This window comes from Heteronotia binoei, chromosome 3 (assembly GCF_032191835.1).
Source record: "Heteronotia binoei isolate CCM8104 ecotype False Entrance Well chromosome 3, APGP_CSIRO_Hbin_v1, whole genome shotgun sequence".
In the NCBI taxonomy this organism is placed as follows: Eukaryota; Metazoa; Chordata; class Lepidosauria; order Squamata; family Gekkonidae; genus Heteronotia; species Heteronotia binoei.
The window spans coordinates 147,563,036-147,582,767 of NC_083225.1; the positions used below are offsets into that span (position 1 = coordinate 147,563,036).

Consider the following 19,732-nt stretch of genomic DNA (forward strand, 5'->3'; position numbering starts at 1 on the left):
GTAGGTTTCTTCAAAACAGGCCCTAGTATCGCTGTTTATTTTGCAGCCGAGCTGGAAAGACATCGATGTCGCTTCGCTACAAACTTTAAGCGTTTGTTAAGGCGGGGAATCACACACATTGGGTGATTCTGCATTAGCCTTTGCTCCAGCCTTGGTGCTTTGTTTCTCCTGGGGCAGACGTTGGTTTCCACATCACTTGACCCAGAGCGGCAGTGTGACCCGCCTCTAAAGCGGTGTCACCCCGCATCTAGGAGATTGTCATTTTGCAAGAAGTTTATTTTTGATGCGGTTTTGGGGCTGGAAGTTTATGTGCGCAACTCACACCAATGCGCTGTCAAACTTCTCGCATCAGTAGAACACACCCACATAACTCCACTCCCATGATTCTGCCCAGTTATTTTGTCATATTTCCTTAATTTTACTCCCTTTGAAAATTATCCAAATTTTTCCTGAAATAAAGTAATTTTTTAAACAAATCACGTTTCGCATTACAAAGCAAAAATATATATAATGATGTAACGCAATTTTCTTTTACTGAAAACATCCCTTGCTTCCACCTGCCCCCATTCTTTATGGTATTCCACGTGATTTTGATAATGTGTCATTGCATTGTGATTACTTTCTTCCCCCCTCCAATTAAAATCGCTCCTGACTATTATAATTTTTTTTTTCAAATAAGATCATTACAATGCAACTAAATAAATAGTGATGTTACACTAACTACTTTAAAGATGCGCAATTGCCACCTTTATCGATTCCCCCCCCCCCCCGTATGGCCTCAAACGGGAATGGGAATTTGATTATGTTTATAGGTTTATATTTTTGATAGGTTGGGGAAACTTTCTCCCTTAACCCCTTGGCATAAATCTCTCCCCCCCACCACCTTCATGCATCTATTTGTAATTTGTTATAGCTTTTAATGGAAAACTGTGCTTAACATTCAGCGTGTGTGGATTAAAATGGTGGATCGCCAACTCAGATTTCCACGCTGGCATTTTGCGCGGGGCAAACCCGCGATTTGCCCCACGCAAGATGCTGGTACGGAGCAACTGGTGCAAAATTGCCAGTTTGCTCCGGCCAGAAACGGAAACCTGCACGGGAGAAAGGTGAGTGCAGAATCCGCTTCAGTTTCTGGCAACTGCTTCGAATTGTGGACGATGTGACAGACAGATCTCCACCTAAGACGGTGGCAAGCCGTCACCAGTAAGATTAGACAATGCTAACCAGATCTGTGGCAGCTTCGTGTGCGTTTACAACCGAATGCTCGCGCTCCTAAACAAAGTTGTTCTATGTCAAGCATTGAAACCAACGGACTTAGGGGCAGGCCCCATTTTGGGCAGGAGTTCACAGAACCAGAACGTCTACATTTTATTGTTATTTCCCTCTTCCCCCCACCAATACTTGCCTCTTCCCCCCCACCAATACTTGCCAATACTTGCCTCTTCCCCCCACCAATACTTGCCAATACTTGCTTCTGGCCTCAATTGTTCAAACCTCTTGTGAGAATTTTGCTGAACTCTTAAGATTTGACAAACTTTCCAATATTCCGCCCCCCCCCCCCATGGGAAAACATCCAAAATATATAAAGCAGTCAGGTGGAAATATTCATCATGCCACTATGGCCACACAGGAGAAAGTAATTTAAAAGTATGATGGGAGTAAGGTTTTATGATGGCAATTATAATTCAATAAGCATATTAAGGTAGATGCTGAGCTGATATAATTTAGTAAACCTTCTGGTGATGTCAGGGATGTGTGGCATATGCAAATGAGCTCCGGCACCTCTTTTTCTCCAAAATGACCCGTTTAGGGGAGTAAGCAGGCTGCCTGCAGGATTTCTGCTCTGCATTTTTAATCCCCTCCTCATTTCTAGTGGTGGAACTAATTTGTGGACTTCCTATCTCAAATAGTACGGAAACTCTTTGCCATTTAATAGAAGAGGTATTTTTTTAATGTATGCCTGACGATGACACAGTTAATTTGTATAAATCGTGTCTTTTGGAACGAGCTGCGCACACAAGGTGAAAAAGGAATAAATGCAAGCCTTCGTTCCTTCGTCGTTATAGAGCAGGCTAGGCATTCGCGCACCCACTCACATGCGAGAGAATCCCAAACAAGCGGCAAAATGAGGGTTTTCTGAAGCCCAGCCCTCAAGCTTTCTTCTGGGCGGGCTTTTCTTGTTAGAAGCGGCTGCCGGCAGTGGCGTGCTTGGGAACTCCCGCGGTGTGGCTCCGCCTCCTCGGGTAAGGAGCAGCGTGGCCTGTAGCAGATCGGCAGCATGGGGGACGCTCTGGAGGAGCCTTGGTGGGAATCCGCAGGGGAAACACGCGAAGGGACCAACAGCGGCCCAGGTACCAGGAGATCCAGGGGAAAGCCAATGAAGTTGGTGACTGCTAATAAGCTGTCACTATTTCACACCCCTGTGTGTTGTCCCCCCCCCAACCCGTTTCTGCCCCGCTTCTTCCCTTTATGCCCCTCAGCTGTGTGTCTTCCTTCTTCACGTTTTCACTTTGTGCTTGTCCGTTCACTCGCTTTCTGCTTCTCTCATTCCTTTCCCGCATCTCGCCTCGTTTGTCGATTTTCTTTCGTTTCGAAAGCTGTAGTTCAGAGTTTCAACTTGGAAATCCACCATAACTGGCTCCCCGTAGACGTTTGCAGGGAGGCTTTTGGAGGACAGGAGAGTTGAGATACCAGACAAATGCACGTTAACCTGTGTACATGGCATACTCCAAGTCATATCTATCATGTACTGAACGCATATGCATGCTGCCTCCTGATTGTGTATTAGTCTGGGGAGAGCGGTGCTTGTCTATAGTCTGCATAAGGGTAGTTTGAAATGATTCCCCTCAAGAATTTTGTTGTGAGATACCTGAATTGCTTCTGAGACTGATGCAGCAAATCGTGAAAGTAGAAACAGTCATATGTCCTGCTGTTATGATTGTGTTGTCATGAGAATGGAAACAAGGGGTAGAGGGTTTGCTTTCCCTGAGCTGTTCTTTTTCTCATGGAAGCTTTGCCTTCTCTTTTGGAGATTGGTATGCAGGAATTTGGTCCTGTCGAATAGGTAGCAATGCCCAGTGTCTCCAGGACAGAAACAGTATAACATTGTAAACATTAAAAACCATCATTAATCTCTTGTCTGTTGTGAATTCCAGGCATGGAAAGAATTTTTTTTAAGGTACTGTTACATGCTATTTGAAAATTGATGTGTGCAAGAAGGCTATGGGTACTGAAAATATTTAAATGATAAGGGCTGCAGAGTTAGTATGTATCTATATAATATTTCATGTTTGTTCTGCTGTGTTTGAAGATATTTGCTCAAGCTATCAGTCACAGGGGTAGTAAAGCTACATGTGACTAGTTCAGTGAATGTGATTTGGGGCATGCATGGGACATTTATCCTTAACTTTGACATGTAACCTTACATCTTACAGAAGTAAGGTGGCAGCAAATCAGAGTTCCTGCTCTGAAAACAAGGGAAGCATTATTTATCTTACAAAATAGTTCCATGTAAGTTTAACTGCTATGGATTCCCTAAAGGAATTATTGAATTGTAATTTTCCAAAGGTGTGGAGTATGCCTTGCTAACAAAATCTCAGACTTTCCTTCCTGTTCTGAGTGGCATTTCCCAAGGCTTCTTGAGATGGAGGTATATTAAGTTTAAACTTGTTGTTGTTCAGTCGCACAGTCGAGTCCAACTCTTTGCTACCCTATGGACAAGTCACACCAGGCCCTCCTGTCTTCCACCAAAGTCTGCTCAAAATCGTGTTTGTTACATCAGTAACGCTGTCCAGCCATCTAATCTTTTGCTGTCCCCGTCTTCTTTTGCCTTCTGTCTTTCCCAGCATCAGGATCTTCTCCAGGGAGTGCTCCCTTCTCATTTGGTGGCCAAAGTATTTGAGCTTCAGCTTCAGCATCTGACCTTCCAGGGAACAGTCTGGGTTGATTTCCTTTAGGACTCACTGCAGTCCAAGGGACTCTCAAGTATACAGTAGTATACAGATGCTAGGATTGCCTGGAGGTCATTACCTGGAGCTTTGGAGGTGGGCAAAGGGGGCAGAAAGGACAGATTGGTCAACATCCCAGTTGAAAGCTTAGACATAACGTTGATGTATTGTGCAGCCTCATTTCTGCTTCCACATTTCTCCCACTGTCCTGGATGAAAGGGCAAATGCGAAGGGCTGAGCCACCAAGAGATTGCCCTTCTGAATAGGCAAATGGCAAACCTAGGATACACTCACAAAACACAATCTCTGGGGCATTATGAATAGTCTGATTATTTGTTTCTCAAATGGAGCTTTTTTGGCAAACCGCTTTTAGGGGCATGAATGTTTTAGTTATTACAAGGGACGGGTTGCCCCCTCTTTGAACTGGGATTGGATGAAATGGGTTAATTTTGTGCAGCCTAATTCTATCCCGAATTAAACATGTTTCAGGTACAAGAGTGTGCTCCCTGTGACTCTAACTGGGAGCACAGTAGTAGAGCATTGAGGATCTCCCATGGATCTTTGCATCATGAATGCAATTGAGAGCCTGTAAGGCAAGCACAGGGCTCATATTTCTCTCATTTTACAGAGAGTTCAAAACAGAAGTGTTCAGAAGGGCATTTTTATAAAGAGATTAGAACTATAACATAATGTAACAACTCAGGAGGTCACTTTTATAACACAGTAGGATTGTAATTTATTGCACTGTTTATTTTATTGCTTTGGTTTCTGCCTTTTTAATCTACTTTTTACAGTTTATCATATTTAAGAGTTTTTCTGTTTGGTTGGTTTTCTGCACTATTTTCCAAGCCTGTAACCCTAGTCCAACTGCACTGCTTATTTGTCTTATGCCGAATGATTTCCTCCTCCATTTTGTAATCCACCTGTAGCCAGAATGGTGGGCTAAAATTGAAATAAATAAAAAATAAAATGGATATGGATAATGATAATGATAATGATACTAGGCTGTCAGGATCCACAAAGCTACTACTCCATTAGGTTCTGGATATTGCTATGGGTGCAATAGAGATTTAATGGTATCCTAGGGTGGCTCCCTTCCATAGTAACTTGGAAATTATGGATGGAAATCGAAGGGTTGGGACTGACTCAAGCCCGTTATGAGTCAGAAACAAATGCTGGAGGGCTCTTAGGCTCCATTTGTAATAGGCTGGGGGAGGGGTCAAAGATAAGGAAGCTGTTTCCAAGCTGACCCCTTCCCCCAATTTCCAAGCTGCCCCTCCACTAATATTTGATGTAACTCACTTGTTATGAGCAGTCTTATACATTCTAAGAACATAAGAGAAGCCATGTTGGATCAGACCAATGGCCCATCCAGTCCAACACTCTGTGTCACACAGTGGCCAAAAAATTATATATATACACACACACATACATATACACACTGTGGCTAACAGCCACTGATGGACCTCTGCTCCATATTTTTATCTAACCCCCTCTTGAAGCTGTCTATGCTTGTAGCCACCACCACCTCCTGTGGCAGTGAATTCCACACGTTAATCACCCTTTGGGTGAAGGTTGTGCTCTAGGATGTGCTGTTGTGGGGATGTCACATTTCTCCTGAACTTAGTTATTCTGTTTTGTATACAGATGTACTTAGGACCTGCAAGTGGAGAACATAGTTAAATGGGTGTTGCAGGCATTTCATGGATACATCCTATGACATGAGCGATACTATTATATGAGTGATACTATTATAATTTGTGTGCTATCAAGTTGCAACCGACTCATCAGATCCTCGGCTCCGTTGGGTTTTCAAATCGAGGATGAGCAGAGGTGTTTTGCAGTCGCCTTCTTCTGTATAACAAATCTGGTCACTCTTGGTTGTCTTGCATCTGATCTAAGTATTAATCATGGCCAACCCTTCTTGGCTTCCAAGGGATCATGAGCTTGGGTTTGTTAGGGCTATTTAGGCTGCTGATACTAGTATACCCTGAGCTTAGATTATATCAAGGGTGTTTTGAAATATTTCAGGAGTCCAGTGGCATCCTGAAGACTACCTTGATTTATTCCAGCATAAACTTCTGCAAGTCAGAGGAAAAAAGGGCTTATGCTATTAAAAAAATTGAATAGTCTTTATGTGCCACTAGACTCTTGTTATTCTTTGCTACTACAGCTATCTGTCTGAAATTAAAATTCTTCAGATTCTAAGTAATGTCCTGCTGTACCACTTCAACCAGCAGCACTCATCTCGGCTTTTAAAAGGTGCCCAGTGCTGGGAAAGTGGAGAAGTGGATTGCTGTTTTATTTGATTTTATGTCCAGTAGGCTGTTTCTCTCCATAGTTGAAGCAAACATCTTTTTTGATGGAGAACAGTATGGTTATTCATATGGTTTCCCCTGAGTGTGAACTGAATATTATTACACTGTTCTAAGTCTTGTGTGTATAAATCGTGCAAAGGCTAGAATTCAAGTGGCACTGTATTGCCTTCTGGATGTGCCCATAAAATGGGCTGGATTAGGACTAATTTCGGCACATGTGAACATATCTGATCTCAGCCCTTCCGTGTTTGGCAAGATTTAATGTACAGCATCCTGTCTGGAGGTTTCATGTTTTGCCTTAGCAAGCTTCAGGAGGAGGAATGAACTTTTTGGACCTTTCTAAGTGACATGAAGAACATGGTCACCTAAATTTTGTTATTGCATCTGCAATAAACAGCACAGATTCAGGGTGATGGAATGTGCCTTGTCAAACTATTGCAGGAGTGGTCAATCCCTAGTACATAAACTGAAGAGCAGCATGCTAGACCATTTTGTTGACCTGCAGAGCCTTTTCTTAGTCCAAGTAGCAGAGGCGAGCCCTTGAGGTTCTAGCAGCCTTGCTGGGCCCAGCCACATGGCAGAAGGCATGGCTGTGACCAACTTTGCTTGCTGGACCCAGACAGCTGCTGTCTGGGTCCAAGGAGAGCTCTTGAGGGACTGGAAAATGTATTGTTTTTTTTTCGAGGGGTGCCCAGATTTAATCTCGTGCATGCTGAGGGGTTGTTGGCTTGTGCATCCTTTAGAAACAGTTTCTGCTTAAATCTGGTAATCAATTAGTAAAGTGTCAATTCCAGGAATGAAAACAATTTAGTATACTTTTGCAGGTTTTTTGCCCTTTATTTTTCATATTTGCTTCTCACCCTACTGTTTTAAAAAGTAGTATTTTTTCCTCCCTTGGATAGCACCTTAGGAATGTTTTTCAGTGTTTTATTATTTTCACACAGACAAGTAAGAAAATAGTTTACAGTCAGTGTGATACAGGACAAATGCTTGTTGCTGTGTTTGTTATGCACTAGTTAATTTTACAATAAGTTTTGAAAAATATTTTCTTTTCAGCTTGTTGAGTTAATCCTTTTTTTACACACAAAGTACATGGCAATAATTAAATATATGACATATGCAACATCTCTGTTTTTAAAATACATAGTATGCTCCAGATATGCATTTTTGTAGACCATCACCTGTTTCCTTCATATAGCATATGGTATTTCCACCTTGGTTACACTGCTGCATTTGAACACTTCTTTTAAATGGGGAAGGACCAAAGTCTAAAGATCCCCAGCATCCCATCTGCAGTGTTATGGGATTGTTAAACACATATATCTCCCCTTTTCCTCTCCTGAGAGCTTGTTTCTGTGGAACCAAACCCACCTTTTGCAGCAACACAGGGAATTTTCTGGTTTTTCTTCTAATTTTAAATATCTACTGGCCTTTTTAGGCTCGAAGGTAGAAGTTATGAGCCTGGGTCACCATCATGCTGCAGCTCTCCTTCTGTGGATAGCATTGTGTTATCTGGCTGTTCAAATATCGAGAATGTTGCTGAGACAGTGAGTTGGAAAGAACAGGCAAGCAGGTTGATGCCAGTTGCTGCTCACCCCAGGTGAGCGGCAAATTTGCTTGGGTGATATATAACAAAGCTTACCAGGTGGCAAAATAAATGTCTGTACCTTTCTTCTCTCTTTTTTCACCTGTCTCCCATTTGCAGTGTTGTTTCTACCTTGGTCAAATCTAAATTTTTATTTAATTTTTTTCTGATTTGATTTATCAAAAATTATATTTTTTTTTGAAAAAAATAGAGCACCATAACAAAATCCTGTAACAGGTACATATAGGATTCTGGCTTACTATTAGAGAGTACACGTTAATTAGTAGTAGACCTTACATGTCTGGACATCTTCCCTTCATTGTGTGATGGAAGATGTACAGTTAACATTTTAACTCCTTTGCAGCCTTTTTCCCCAGTCCATACTAAGAGATAAAGTATTGTCCTTTAACTGGGTACAAATCACAGATGTGGAACAGCTGAGTTACTCCAGTGTGATAATGTTTTCTACCTATCAATGGAGTTTCATAGGTCTCAGAAGAAATTTCTGCATTGTTTCTGCTATGAAAGTTAAATATTTTGTGACACACAGGGCAGTCATCTATCTTTTCCCACCATTTTGAGTGACAGCATTGGGTATGGATCTTCTGATGTGCAGTTTTCCATCTTTACTGTCCTGGAGTGGTGTCTTGAGTTGTCCAGTAGGTATCTTCATTGGTACCACAGTTGTAGTCGTAGCCTTTGATTTAGGGGTTTGAGTAGGAATTGCTTGACGGAAGACATCAGCGATCTTGGAATAAATCAAACAAAAAGAGTTGGGATTGTTATGGCTACTAATCTACACAGCAAAAAAAAAAATGTGCCAGAAGGGCAACATCACAAAACAGAAAAATTAGAACTTCATCCAGTTCACCAAATTCTTCAGTTGGCACTACTTAAGGGTTTTTATCTATTAATATTGCTCTGAAATTGATAGATTGTATGAATTGTAGTTTAAATTTTCTATGCTTTAAGAATATTGTAACCTGCCCTGAGACTGCTGTGCAGGGGGGGGAGGGCAAGAAATTGAATGAAATAGATAATAAATAAAAAGGCATGAATTCCAAAGACAGGTTAGTTAATTATAGTATATACATCCTAGCACATTTTATTTTATTTATTTACAATATTTATTTATTTACAATATTTATATCCTGTCTTTCTGTCTTCACAAGAGCCACCAAGGTATCTAACAATTTAAAACATACATGGTAAAACCACAGTTTAAAAACATTAAAACCAACCACCCCAAAACAAGGTGTATTTAACAGTTCAAATCATGTGATAAAAACCATGAAAATCACCCCCCCCAAACATCATTAAAACAACAACAATTTACATACAAAGATATTAAAAAAGCATTTAAAACATTGGTTAGGAAGGAGGGATCACTCAAGGAATGCTAAACAAAACAGTCTTCATTCCCTGATGGAAGATGGCAACAGAAGGGGACAGATGAATCTACCATTGGAGAGAGTTACAGAGCTTTGGGGATATAACTGAGAAGGGGCTCTCCCAGGTTGCCACCCACCTAATCTCACAAAGTGTGGGCACCCCAAGCAGGGCTCTGAAGATGGGTGTAGTGGTCAGGCAGGTTCACAGGTGAGTAGGCAATCTTAAGGTATGATGTTCCCAAACCATTTTAAGCAGTTTGCTCTTGGTTGGGGGATAGCAATAATAACAATTTGTGAAATCTGCTAAGTTAATTGGCTGCTAGGTAACTAATGTAATAAAAAAGATGGTTGGAACAAATGATCAAAGTTACATTGCATCCAAGTTCTTCATGGCTGTCTCCTGTCTTGTGGCTGTTTTACTAACAACATTGGAATCTATATACTGGAATTAATAAATTGTGGATTCCACCTATTAGAGTCCTACCTTGTACCATTCTCTACTAAACTTCACCACAACAGAACCTTTTTATTACTTGAGTTATATTGTTTAACTCAGGGGTCGTTTTGTAGAAAAATAGGTGGTGGAGATCATTAGCAGAATTAATTAGCATATGCCTTCTCTCCTAATCTAGGGATTGTTATGCAGTTGCACCTACTAGTCAATGGACAAGGTATGTGGGGAGGAGGGGGGAACCCTCAGAAAGGTTCAGGAGCTGTTCTCCTGTGAGCCCCTGCTGAATCTGAGACCTGGTTTAACTCTTGTTTTTCTTAAGGAAAAGTGTTTTGAAATACTAGGGGGGGGGTGAGTTGGAAAAGAACTTATTGATGTAGAAAAAGAACTTACCACTTTTTGTCTGTAGGTGGCAGCCCAGTTCTATAGTTTATAGGAAATATTCAGGCCCACAGACATGTTCTTAAAGCAGCCACCACTGATGTCCTATGGCAAAGCTAATTGTGAGAACCATGATGCACTGCCATTCCTGAAAGTAACCTTCAGAACACTTTGTTCTGAAGGTTACTTTCAGGAACAGCAGTTTTGATTCTGTAGCCATTAACACCAGCTTTGAATAGTGTATCTGTGAAGTTTTACTGCAGTATTCCAGGGGGAAAAAGGATTAAGCAGGTGCACCACTTCTGTTATTGGTCAGTCTACAATGTCAATCTGTGTTTTGGCTCTTTAGGTTCTTCTCATCATTTGTGAAATGGGCCATTGGCCTGATCCAACATGGCTTCTCTTATGTTCTAAATTAGAATAACTGAGAAGAGCACTGATGTGCATAGTGAAAGAAATATCACTTTAAAAGTCGGCTAGACAGGACACCTGCTGGAAAACAATAAGCTATGATGTTTGTCTAATTTCTAGGCTGAAGTGAAACCTGACGTGGCAATCTCCCGTAACAGCTCTTTCCTGAGTTTGTGGATAGTTGGATTAATTAATATCCTTGGGCTAGAAGAGAGATGTGTCTTTTTGCTTATTAGGAACAAATGCTTATCATGCTAGCAGGTAGTGACAAAGAGGCATGTTATCCCCTGCCCGTTCAGCCATAACCTCTAAAACTGTGCCAAAGAGAGTTTCTAGTTGATCTTGGAGACTGTGATGGAACATAGGGGAAGAGGTTTTATAGGTCAGCAGACAGCTGGTTAATTTAGCTTGGCAAGTAGCTCTCCAGGCTGAGAAGTCATTCCTAACATCTGCTGCTTGAAAATCCTCTCAACTGAGAAGGCAGGGACTGATCCCCTTTATGGCCTGGAACCTGTCTACCTTCAGGACTGCCTTTCCCCATACGTATCCCAGAAAGCACTATGCTCAAAATCTCCTTAGGATCCCAGGACCGAAAGAAGCTGGATTGACCAGCACTAGAGCCAATGAGTTCTCGGTAACAGCCCCCACTTTGTGGAATGCCCCCCCCCAAAAAAAAACATCAGGGCCCTGTGGGACCTGCCACAGTTCCACAGGGCCTGTAAGACCAAACTTTTCAAACTCGCCTTTAATGGCTAGGGGGAGGTGGCTATTACTTTCAGCATCGGCAATCTCACTGAATTAATATAATGGAAAACAGAAGCTTGCCATCTCGGATTTTTAATATTTATGGAAATGTTTTTATAGATCTAATTTTAATATGTTTGCTAATGTTTTTAAACTGTTGTTAGCCGCCCTGAGCCTGTTGGGGGAGGGCGGGATATAAATCTGATAAAATAAATAAATAAATAAATAAATAAATTCTGTATATAAAACAAGGGTTCTAGTGCTGAGCAATGACCTCCTTTACTAACTGTGATGTAGCTGCAGTATCACTAGTCCATCAGGTTTACTGTTCTCTCCACTGTCTTGGGTCTCAGACAGCAATCTTCTAGGGTTTGTTACCTGTTGTATTTGACATTAATTGCAACTTTCAAATGGTTGTCAAAGACAGGCCCCATAATTCTCAAATAGTAATCTTTGACTATCAGAAGTCTCCATGAAAATATGATTACTAAAACAAGCATAAAAATATTGCTAGCTATCTAAAGATAGATGGTACCTCTGAGCTGCAAATGTGAGTAACTCAAGGAAGTTGAACATCACACTAGTAGGTTATATCTTCCATAGGAAGTAAGAGTTCGTGACTACCATCACCATTAAGTAGTTTAAGCAATCAAACCCTACGTTTGTTTTACTAAATATTTACTTTTAATGCAGCAATTTTGCCTGCCAGTCACATGAATAAACACAAGCAGAATTCCTTTCCTTATTAAAAATTTAACCCATGTGGCAGTTAGTGAAAATTTATAATGAAACTTAGTGTCTGGAGGGTTTTTCCCCCCCAGTATAATGTCTCTTTAGTGATAATAATTGGACAGCAGAGGGCATAATTACATTATTTGTGTCCTTAACTCGGTTAAATGTTAAGCAATTCTGCTCTGAAGTTTGCACACTAAAATTTTCCTTGTATAGCTTGGCAGATTCTGGTTTGCCCTCAGACTGTTTGCCAGCTAGAGAGAAGACCAAATATGATGACAGGAAGGTTATGTAGTATGTGAGAAAACCTGGTATTTTCATTGTTTTTAAAATGCTTCTGTTTGTGTTGCTGAGTCAAGTTTTACATAGGATTAAAAATAGGTACACAAACAATGCCTTTTACTGAGCTGACTAGTCTATTAAGGCTAGAGTTGGCAGTGTCTCAGAAGGGTCTTGGGTCTCTTTCACATCCCTTATTACATGATCCTTATAACTAGAGATGCCATGGATTAAACTGGTGACCTTCTGTATGCAAAGCAGATGCTTTAGAATAAGTCATGACCCTTCGTCTATCCTTATTTTTATTAATAATGATAAAAAGTCCTTGGGTAGGCTTTCCAGCAGGCCAAGAGAAAAGTGTCCTGTCCCTTTAACAGAGGCTTAATTTTTAGAAATGTATGGTGAAGCTTTTAATGGAAATGAAGTAAATAACTTCTGTTAAGCTGATATTAGTGCAACAGAACATTTCTCTCTCTCCAGGCAGTTGGCAACTCAATTCTTGGGATTTATTTTGTTCTTTTTTTCTATGGGATTTCCAAATGACAGAGTTCTTCCAGTTTCTCTTGAGTAATATGTGTTAAATGAATACTTTCATATTTTAGCTCTGCCTTGGGGGTCTTTGGCAACTTTTCTTCTTTGTGTGCTTAAAGTCTTCATATACATACTAGGGTTTGAGAGGATTTGTGATGTAAAGATTGTAAGATATCCTTTGTATAGTAAAAATGACATATCATTTAAATGATGGGTAGTAGTAGTAATGAATTACCGTATGTATATCACTAGTACATTCTCTTTTTAAATTAATAAGTAACTATGGAGCATTATTCCAGAAGGAGGGCTGTTACACACTCTACTCAAGTGTTTCTGGACAGAGACTGGTACACTCAAACATGTTCATCCTGTAGCTGTTGATTCACCACTGCTGTTACAAGTATGTGAAGATCCTCATCTTTTCTCTTAGTTTTTTAATACTATTTACTGTAGGTAGCTGGAATGCAGGTATAAAGGCCTCAGTACAGCTAAGTGTAGCTATAATTATATCCCATTGAAACCAGTCATGACTAATCTGCATTTGTTTTAGTAGGACATAATTATGACTAACTTTAGTTATATAGGTCTTATGGTATTTTTCAGTATCCTCTTGAAATGTCATTTCACACTACTTTCTTTCTCGCTAACATAAAACCTATGAATCTCACTTGGTATTTCATGCCAGTTTCACATGTTACAGGGAGGCAAATTAAACTTTGTCATGAAGCCTCCTAGAATTTCATCTGCTAGATCACTCTGTTCTTCCTCTTGCTTTTGGCCTTGTGACTCCACCTGTGAAAGAGTTGCAATCTCTTTTTGGGTTTTGATCCGTATTGTATGATTCTACAATTTGATATTCTGGCCTGACCACCAGTTCTTTTATTATCATGTCCAATCCTTTTGTTCATTCTGAATCTCATTTCCCTGTTTGAAACGGTGCTTTGATCACATTTTGATTAGACTATTGTATTTTCTATGTGGATCTACCTTTAAAGATTGTTTGGAAGCTTTAGTTGGTCCAAAATGCAGCAGTAAGATTGCTGGTTGGCATAGAGGGCACATATTTTGCCGGTGCTGGAAGGTTTGCCTTGTCTATTAAATCACTTCCAGGCACGATCCAAACTGCTAGTTATTACCTTGAAGCCCTACATATTCTGGGACTGGGATACTTCAAGGATTGTCTGATCTCAGGTCATCTGACTAAGGTCACCTTCTGAGCATCCTGCTTTGTGTACTTGTATTACTGGCAATGAAGCGGATGGCTATGCAATACAGGATCTTTCCTACTGTGGCACCTAGTTTATGGAGCAGTGTGTTTGGCTGGCACCTGCTCTTTTAAATGTTCAGCACCAGTGAAAGATGTATATATATTTAATTTCCCAGCTGTACATAAGAACAGAGAGAAGGAACACAAAAGCCTCTAGTGTGACAATCACAACTATGTTTTGTTGTTACATGAGAATCATGCCTTTCTATTTTATACCGTACTTCTTGGCATCTGGCTGGGCACTTCTGTAGACAAATGTGGATCTTTTGATATGGTCAACAATGTGGTTCTTACATGGGATGACATGCAATATGAGCTATATATTCTTAGATTTTGCTGGTTTCAATTATAGAGTAAATTTAGAATAACTCATGAAAATAATGGGGAAATACTTGATTTTAACTTGTTCATATTGTCCTTTTATGATACAAGTGACGGTTGAAGAATTTCTTGGGTTTGGATTATAGGATGTTTTAATTTAGTGTGGGTTCTGGATAGAATTGCTTAATTTCATAGGACGTGGTTACCGTTTGAAGCATTTAGGAAGAAACCCTATATTTAAGTTAAAAGTAGAAAAACCTTAAGGGCAATTGGCACAATCTGTTGCCAACCCATTACAGTAATATTATGATATGTTTTTAACATTGTATTTGGCATAGAAGTTGGGTTGTCAATGTAAGTGGAGACATTTTATTCTTTTAAACTGTGATGCGTGTGCATATCTGTCTTCATCAGTAAGTCACTTTCAAATCACTATAAATTACAGGTCATTGTATAGAAGTTTGTACTCATAATAAGGGGCTCAGTGTTACTAAATGACCTGTTCATATTTAATTGAAGAAGCCTGGAATAGAATTAGTGAATTATCTGAATTTTTTATCTATTTTATTGTATTTTAATGTTATCTAATTATTTTAATGTTATTTAATTGTTTTAACTCTTGTTGGAACACGTCCCAAGCCTGCTTCAGCAGGAAAACAAAAGGTAAAGGTAGTCCCCTGTGCAAGCACAAGTTGTTTTCAACTCTGGGGTGACTGTTACTTTCACAGCGTTTTCACGGCAGACTTTTTACAGGGTGGGCCGGGATAACAACAACAACAATAATGATAATCTAGCTACTCAAACTTAGCAGGATGGTACAGTTTGTCTTGTGACTTGTCTTCACAAGAAAAGACATGACAAACCAGTTTGTTCAAATGTTCTCTGTCAAGTGCATTTTTTAAAATTCCAGCCTTTCTCCAAAGAATAGCATCAAACAAAAGCTCAGCAAATTGGGTTTCCGGTAACGGCACGGTGCTAACAGACGTGTTTGTAGGAGCTCCGGCTCTGCAGCGTCTGTGCTGGTCTTTTTTGGGGGGTTCTTCAGTTGGTAAGAACTCGGTGGTGCCTCTGTTGGAGGGGCACTCGTGCGGAGGAGTGCTGGGTGCTCTGTGCCGGTTTTTCTGAGCATAGAGCCCGTTCAACTTATTACTTCAAGCCCGGATAGACCAGATGCCTTAATGGCGAATTAGCTGTGAGCACCGGAGAAGGGGAGTAGGCGAAGCGGCATTTGGAGGACAGAATAAATGGTGAAGAAGAGGGGGAAAAGTATATCTGACCCTAAACTGGAGATATAAACGAAGGAAAGAACTTACTAAGAATTTACTAAGTGCGTTGTTTTGCCCCTACTTTCAAGTGGAATCCGACGCTGGGGGGAAAGAGACCTGGTTTGGCGAATGCACAAAGGTAGAAAGCGGAGGAGTGGTGGAGCAACGGCAGAGGTTGGGAGTCGTAGACTGGCTATGATTGTAAAAGTTTGTGAAGAGCACTGAGACAGAGGAGGTGAAGAAGGGGGGAAAAGAGGAAAGAAGCAGAAGATTTCTGACGATTTAAAGGGAGCCTTCACGAACCTCTTTTCCTCTCCCTTTTCCCATATGCTTGTGCATGGTGATTTTCTTAAAGAGACAGGGAGCTAAATAAAGGCTCAACAGTGGTTATAATATACAGGGTGGAAATAAAGTCACTGGACCTTTGAAATGAGTTGAATCTGAAGATGGGAGACTTTTGATGTTAGTATAGAGTTTCCAGGAACGCAAGGGCGGAGGTGAGGTGGAGAGGCTGGAATTCCGTTGGCAGAGATGTGGAAGAACAGGAATGGATTTACTGAACTGGCTTTATAAACTGGTAGCAGAAGAGAGGAGCAGAGATTGAGATTAAGAAGAGGAAGAGGAAGAAAAAGGAGGAGAAGAAGAGGAAGACAGAAGGATAAGCGGTTGGGAAACATTAAGGATTCAAAAGAGACAGTTAACAAATAATTAATGGATTGAATAATCAACTATTGTTAATTTGATTACTGCTGATTTTCTGTATGATTTTCTATATGTAATGAGTTAATGTGAATGTTCAGGTGAAGGGTGTTTGGTGGTAAAGAATAGTAATTTAAGGATATAAAAACCAACTGGTATGTGAGAGTGTTAAAGGAAGGTGATGTATGAATTTTGAGTGAAGTAAGGCGAAGTAGTAGTATATGAATTGGAATTGGGGTGTCAGTAAGACCTTGGATAATAGAAAAATGAGTATGACATACAAGTAAGACAAAATAGATAGGTTAGTCCCACTATTGGCAACTTTAAAACTGATGGAGATAATGTCCTCACAGGAAGTTATAGAGGAAGTGCAGAATTCTATGCAATTGTATTTTATGAATGCATTGAGTCAGGTGCAGGCAAATCTGACAGAACAATTAGATGGAGTAAATAAGAAATTAGATGGCCTGCAAAAGCAATTGACGGAAGTAAAGGAAGAGATTCATGGCTTGACACAATCTGCAAAATATGTGGAAGGAAAGTTGGAAGTAGTGAATGAAAAGTCTGAGGAGATTGAAAAAGTTCAAAAATACGAAGGGGACAGATTAGTGAGAATAGAAACGGTGCAGGTAGAGCATATTTCAGGAATGCAGAATATTCCAGAGGATAGGTATGACCATATAAAGGAGGTGATAGTAGAGATCTTGACACCAGTTCTTGGTATGAAGAAAAAGGAATTGGAGAAAGATATAGAAAATGGCTATAGAGCTTGCCTTATTTTTTTCAAGGAACACCGCCTGCTGAGAGAGGTTTATATAAGGTATATTAGGAGGAAAATGAAGGAATTGGTCTGCCAGACGATGAGAGACAAATCATTAAAGTTATATCGTTGGCATATTACACCAATAAAACTGAAGAAAGTGTATTCCGAAATTGCTGGTTGCTTTGTTGCAGGGAAACAAATTGATACCATGCAATTCACAAACAAAGTAAGATGATTTGAAATGCCAATGTTTTTTTTTTCTTCTTTTTTGGACCACAGTGTAGAAGAAAGAAAGTTTTCTTTTTCGTTAGTTCTAGACTTAGCTGAGGTAGATACTCTGATGGAGATACTAAGAGAAGAAATTAACAATTAGATAGAAGGAAAACGGAACTTATTGTATTAAAGTGTATTCCAAACTTGTTGGGGGTTTTTTGTTGTTGTTGTTGTAGGGAATTAAATTGATACTGTGTAATTTATAAATAAAGTAAGATGACTTGAAATGCCAAATGTTCTTTTGGATCACAGTGTAGAAGAAAGAAAGTATTTTTGGTTGGTTCTAGACTGAGCTGAGGTAGATACTCTGATGGAGATATTAAGAGAAGAAATTAACAAATAGACAAACAGAAGGGAAATGGAACTTATTGTATGAATGGTTATGGGGGAAAGATAATAAGAATATAGTGTAAAAAGGGGTTAACTGTAGTATGTATGATTTGGTTTAGGTTAGAACAAAGGATTTGTATTCTAATGATATAAGTATATAATGCATCCCGCTGTCTACATCCCTAAGTTTATGTTTTGTGTATATATATATATATTGTTATTGTTGTTGTTAAATGTAATAAAAAGTTAAAAACTCAAAAAAAAAAAAAAAAAGCTCAGCAAATTGACAGCTGACTGGGATTTTAAAGTTCGGGTTTATAGCTAGTTTGAACCATAGTTTGTTCTAATAGTGGTTTGTTTTGATGTCTGTTAAAATCAACAGCTCTTTCAGTGGTTGTCTTAGCTTTGTGGAGTAGGGTTCCACACTGCTGAGATTCCTCAAGATGAGGAAGGCAGATTTATTTCAGAGGGCTTTTGGCAGTGATGCCAGAATGTTTCCAAGGTCTTATGTTACTATCTACTGTTTGGTTTACTGAGTTTTTTCTTCTACATTTTTATTAATTGATAAAATTTTTACTCTGCCTCTCCTCATGGCTCAAGGCAGCGTATGGATCATGATTTAAAACATCACATAATCATTGTAACCCACCTTGCATCCAATTTTTGAGAAAACCAGGCTAAAATGCTCTAAATATATGCCACATAGGTCTTTGGTTTGGTTAGCATTAATTAGACCTTATTTTTCGGTCTAAGCAAATTGAGTGTGCCGATATACTACTCTATGTAAATCTGTCATGGAGGCATACCCTGCAACTTTTTCATCTAAAGAGAATGGCCATTTCATAGGTATAGCATTAATAGTGCGGAGCAGTGGCCTTGTGCTACCAAATCTGCAGTGTGTAACACAAATCACAGCTGGTTCCATCTTCCCTTTTGTAGTTTTTACATCTGCTGGGAGCAGGATTAGCCTTGTTTGGGAAGATTAAGTGGAGTTCTATAGATCCCCTCCCCCGGGAAACTGGGAATCAAGGGGTATGTGGTGGTTTAGTGTTCTGTCTCTCTATGCATGTCCCTACACACAGCATTCAAACCCTTGTACATAAAAGCTTTGTAACCCAATTCTGTCTCTCCCTGGTAGTACCCAAGTTTGTGGACATGAACTCCAGCACCTTCTAAGGAATTACACATCCTGTGTTTGGTTTTATTTGCATCACAATGCAGTCAAAGATTTTCCAATCCATCACTGCTTTAAGCAGTGGGTCATTTATGTTCTGTCACCTTAACTTTATTGTAGCTGTTCATCTCATTCCATTGTATAGAAACAATTGTGCTGTTCCATTGTTTCCTGTGAACTGTGACTTTTTGTTCTCACTACTGTGCAGGAAGGAAAGAGAAACACACCCTTGTTGCACTGAGGAGAGCTTTCTGTGCTGCTGTGCTAAAGATCAGAAGTTTGTATTGCATCCCTAATAAATTGTTTCTTTTCCTTTAAATTGGGGCTCTGCTCTGCTAGGGACGAAGTTAAGAGATACTGTTGTTATTTGTAGGGACAATCTAAATGTGAAATGTTTATTCTAGCAAAACCATACCAAGTCTTTGTTTCACAGTATATTATTAAATGTACTACATTTTACTACTTCATATTGTTTTCCAATTTGTTATTTTCTTGTTCTTTAATTAATTTTTTCCCCCTTTCTAAGCCTTCCACAAGGCACAATCCTGTTCTCCGCGCTATTCAATCTCTCTGTCTAAAGCTCTTAGGACAAATCGTTTGTAATTTTGGTGTTGGCTGTCATCACTATCCTGATGATACCCAGCTGATGGTACTCTCTTTATCCAAATCTCCCAGTGATATATATGGTAGATGTCCCCAATCACTGCCTGTCTGCTATAGTTAAATTGCTAAGTGTGAACAAATTGAAACTAAATTCTGACAAGGCAGAGGTAATGTTGGTTGGGGAGGTAGAGATCTTTGGTTGGGGAGGTTGATATAGATCTTTATGGGTGTTATGCTTCCCACCTTCAGTGGTGTTCAGATGAGCCT

General features: G+C 39.8%; 2 protein-coding genes across 3 annotated transcripts in view; one reads left to right on the top strand and one right to left on the bottom strand.

Moving 5' to 3' along the window:
• Positions 1-2,164: 2,164 nt before the first annotated feature.
• CMSS1 (cms1 ribosomal small subunit homolog) overlaps positions 2,165-19,732 on the top strand; it is a 297,016-nt gene continuing 279,448 nt past the window's right edge. The window contains exon 1 of one of the 2 annotated variants that reach the window (XM_060234597.1): positions 2,165-2,351. In XM_060234597.1, the coding sequence (XP_060090580.1) occupies positions 2,279-2,351 (73 nt within the window). In that variant the 5' untranslated portion in view covers positions 2,165-2,278. The remainder of the gene's footprint in view (positions 2,352-19,732) is intronic. The other variant, XM_060234596.1, reaches the window with a different exon arrangement.
• The window catches only part of FILIP1L (filamin A interacting protein 1 like), a 107,463-nt gene continuing 96,035 nt past the window's right edge, over positions 8,305-19,732 (bottom strand). The window contains exon 5 of the mRNA XM_060234595.1: positions 8,305-8,598. Within this exon, the coding sequence (XP_060090578.1) occupies positions 8,410-8,598 (189 nt within the window). The 3' untranslated portion in view covers positions 8,305-8,409. The remainder of the gene's footprint in view (positions 8,599-19,732) is intronic.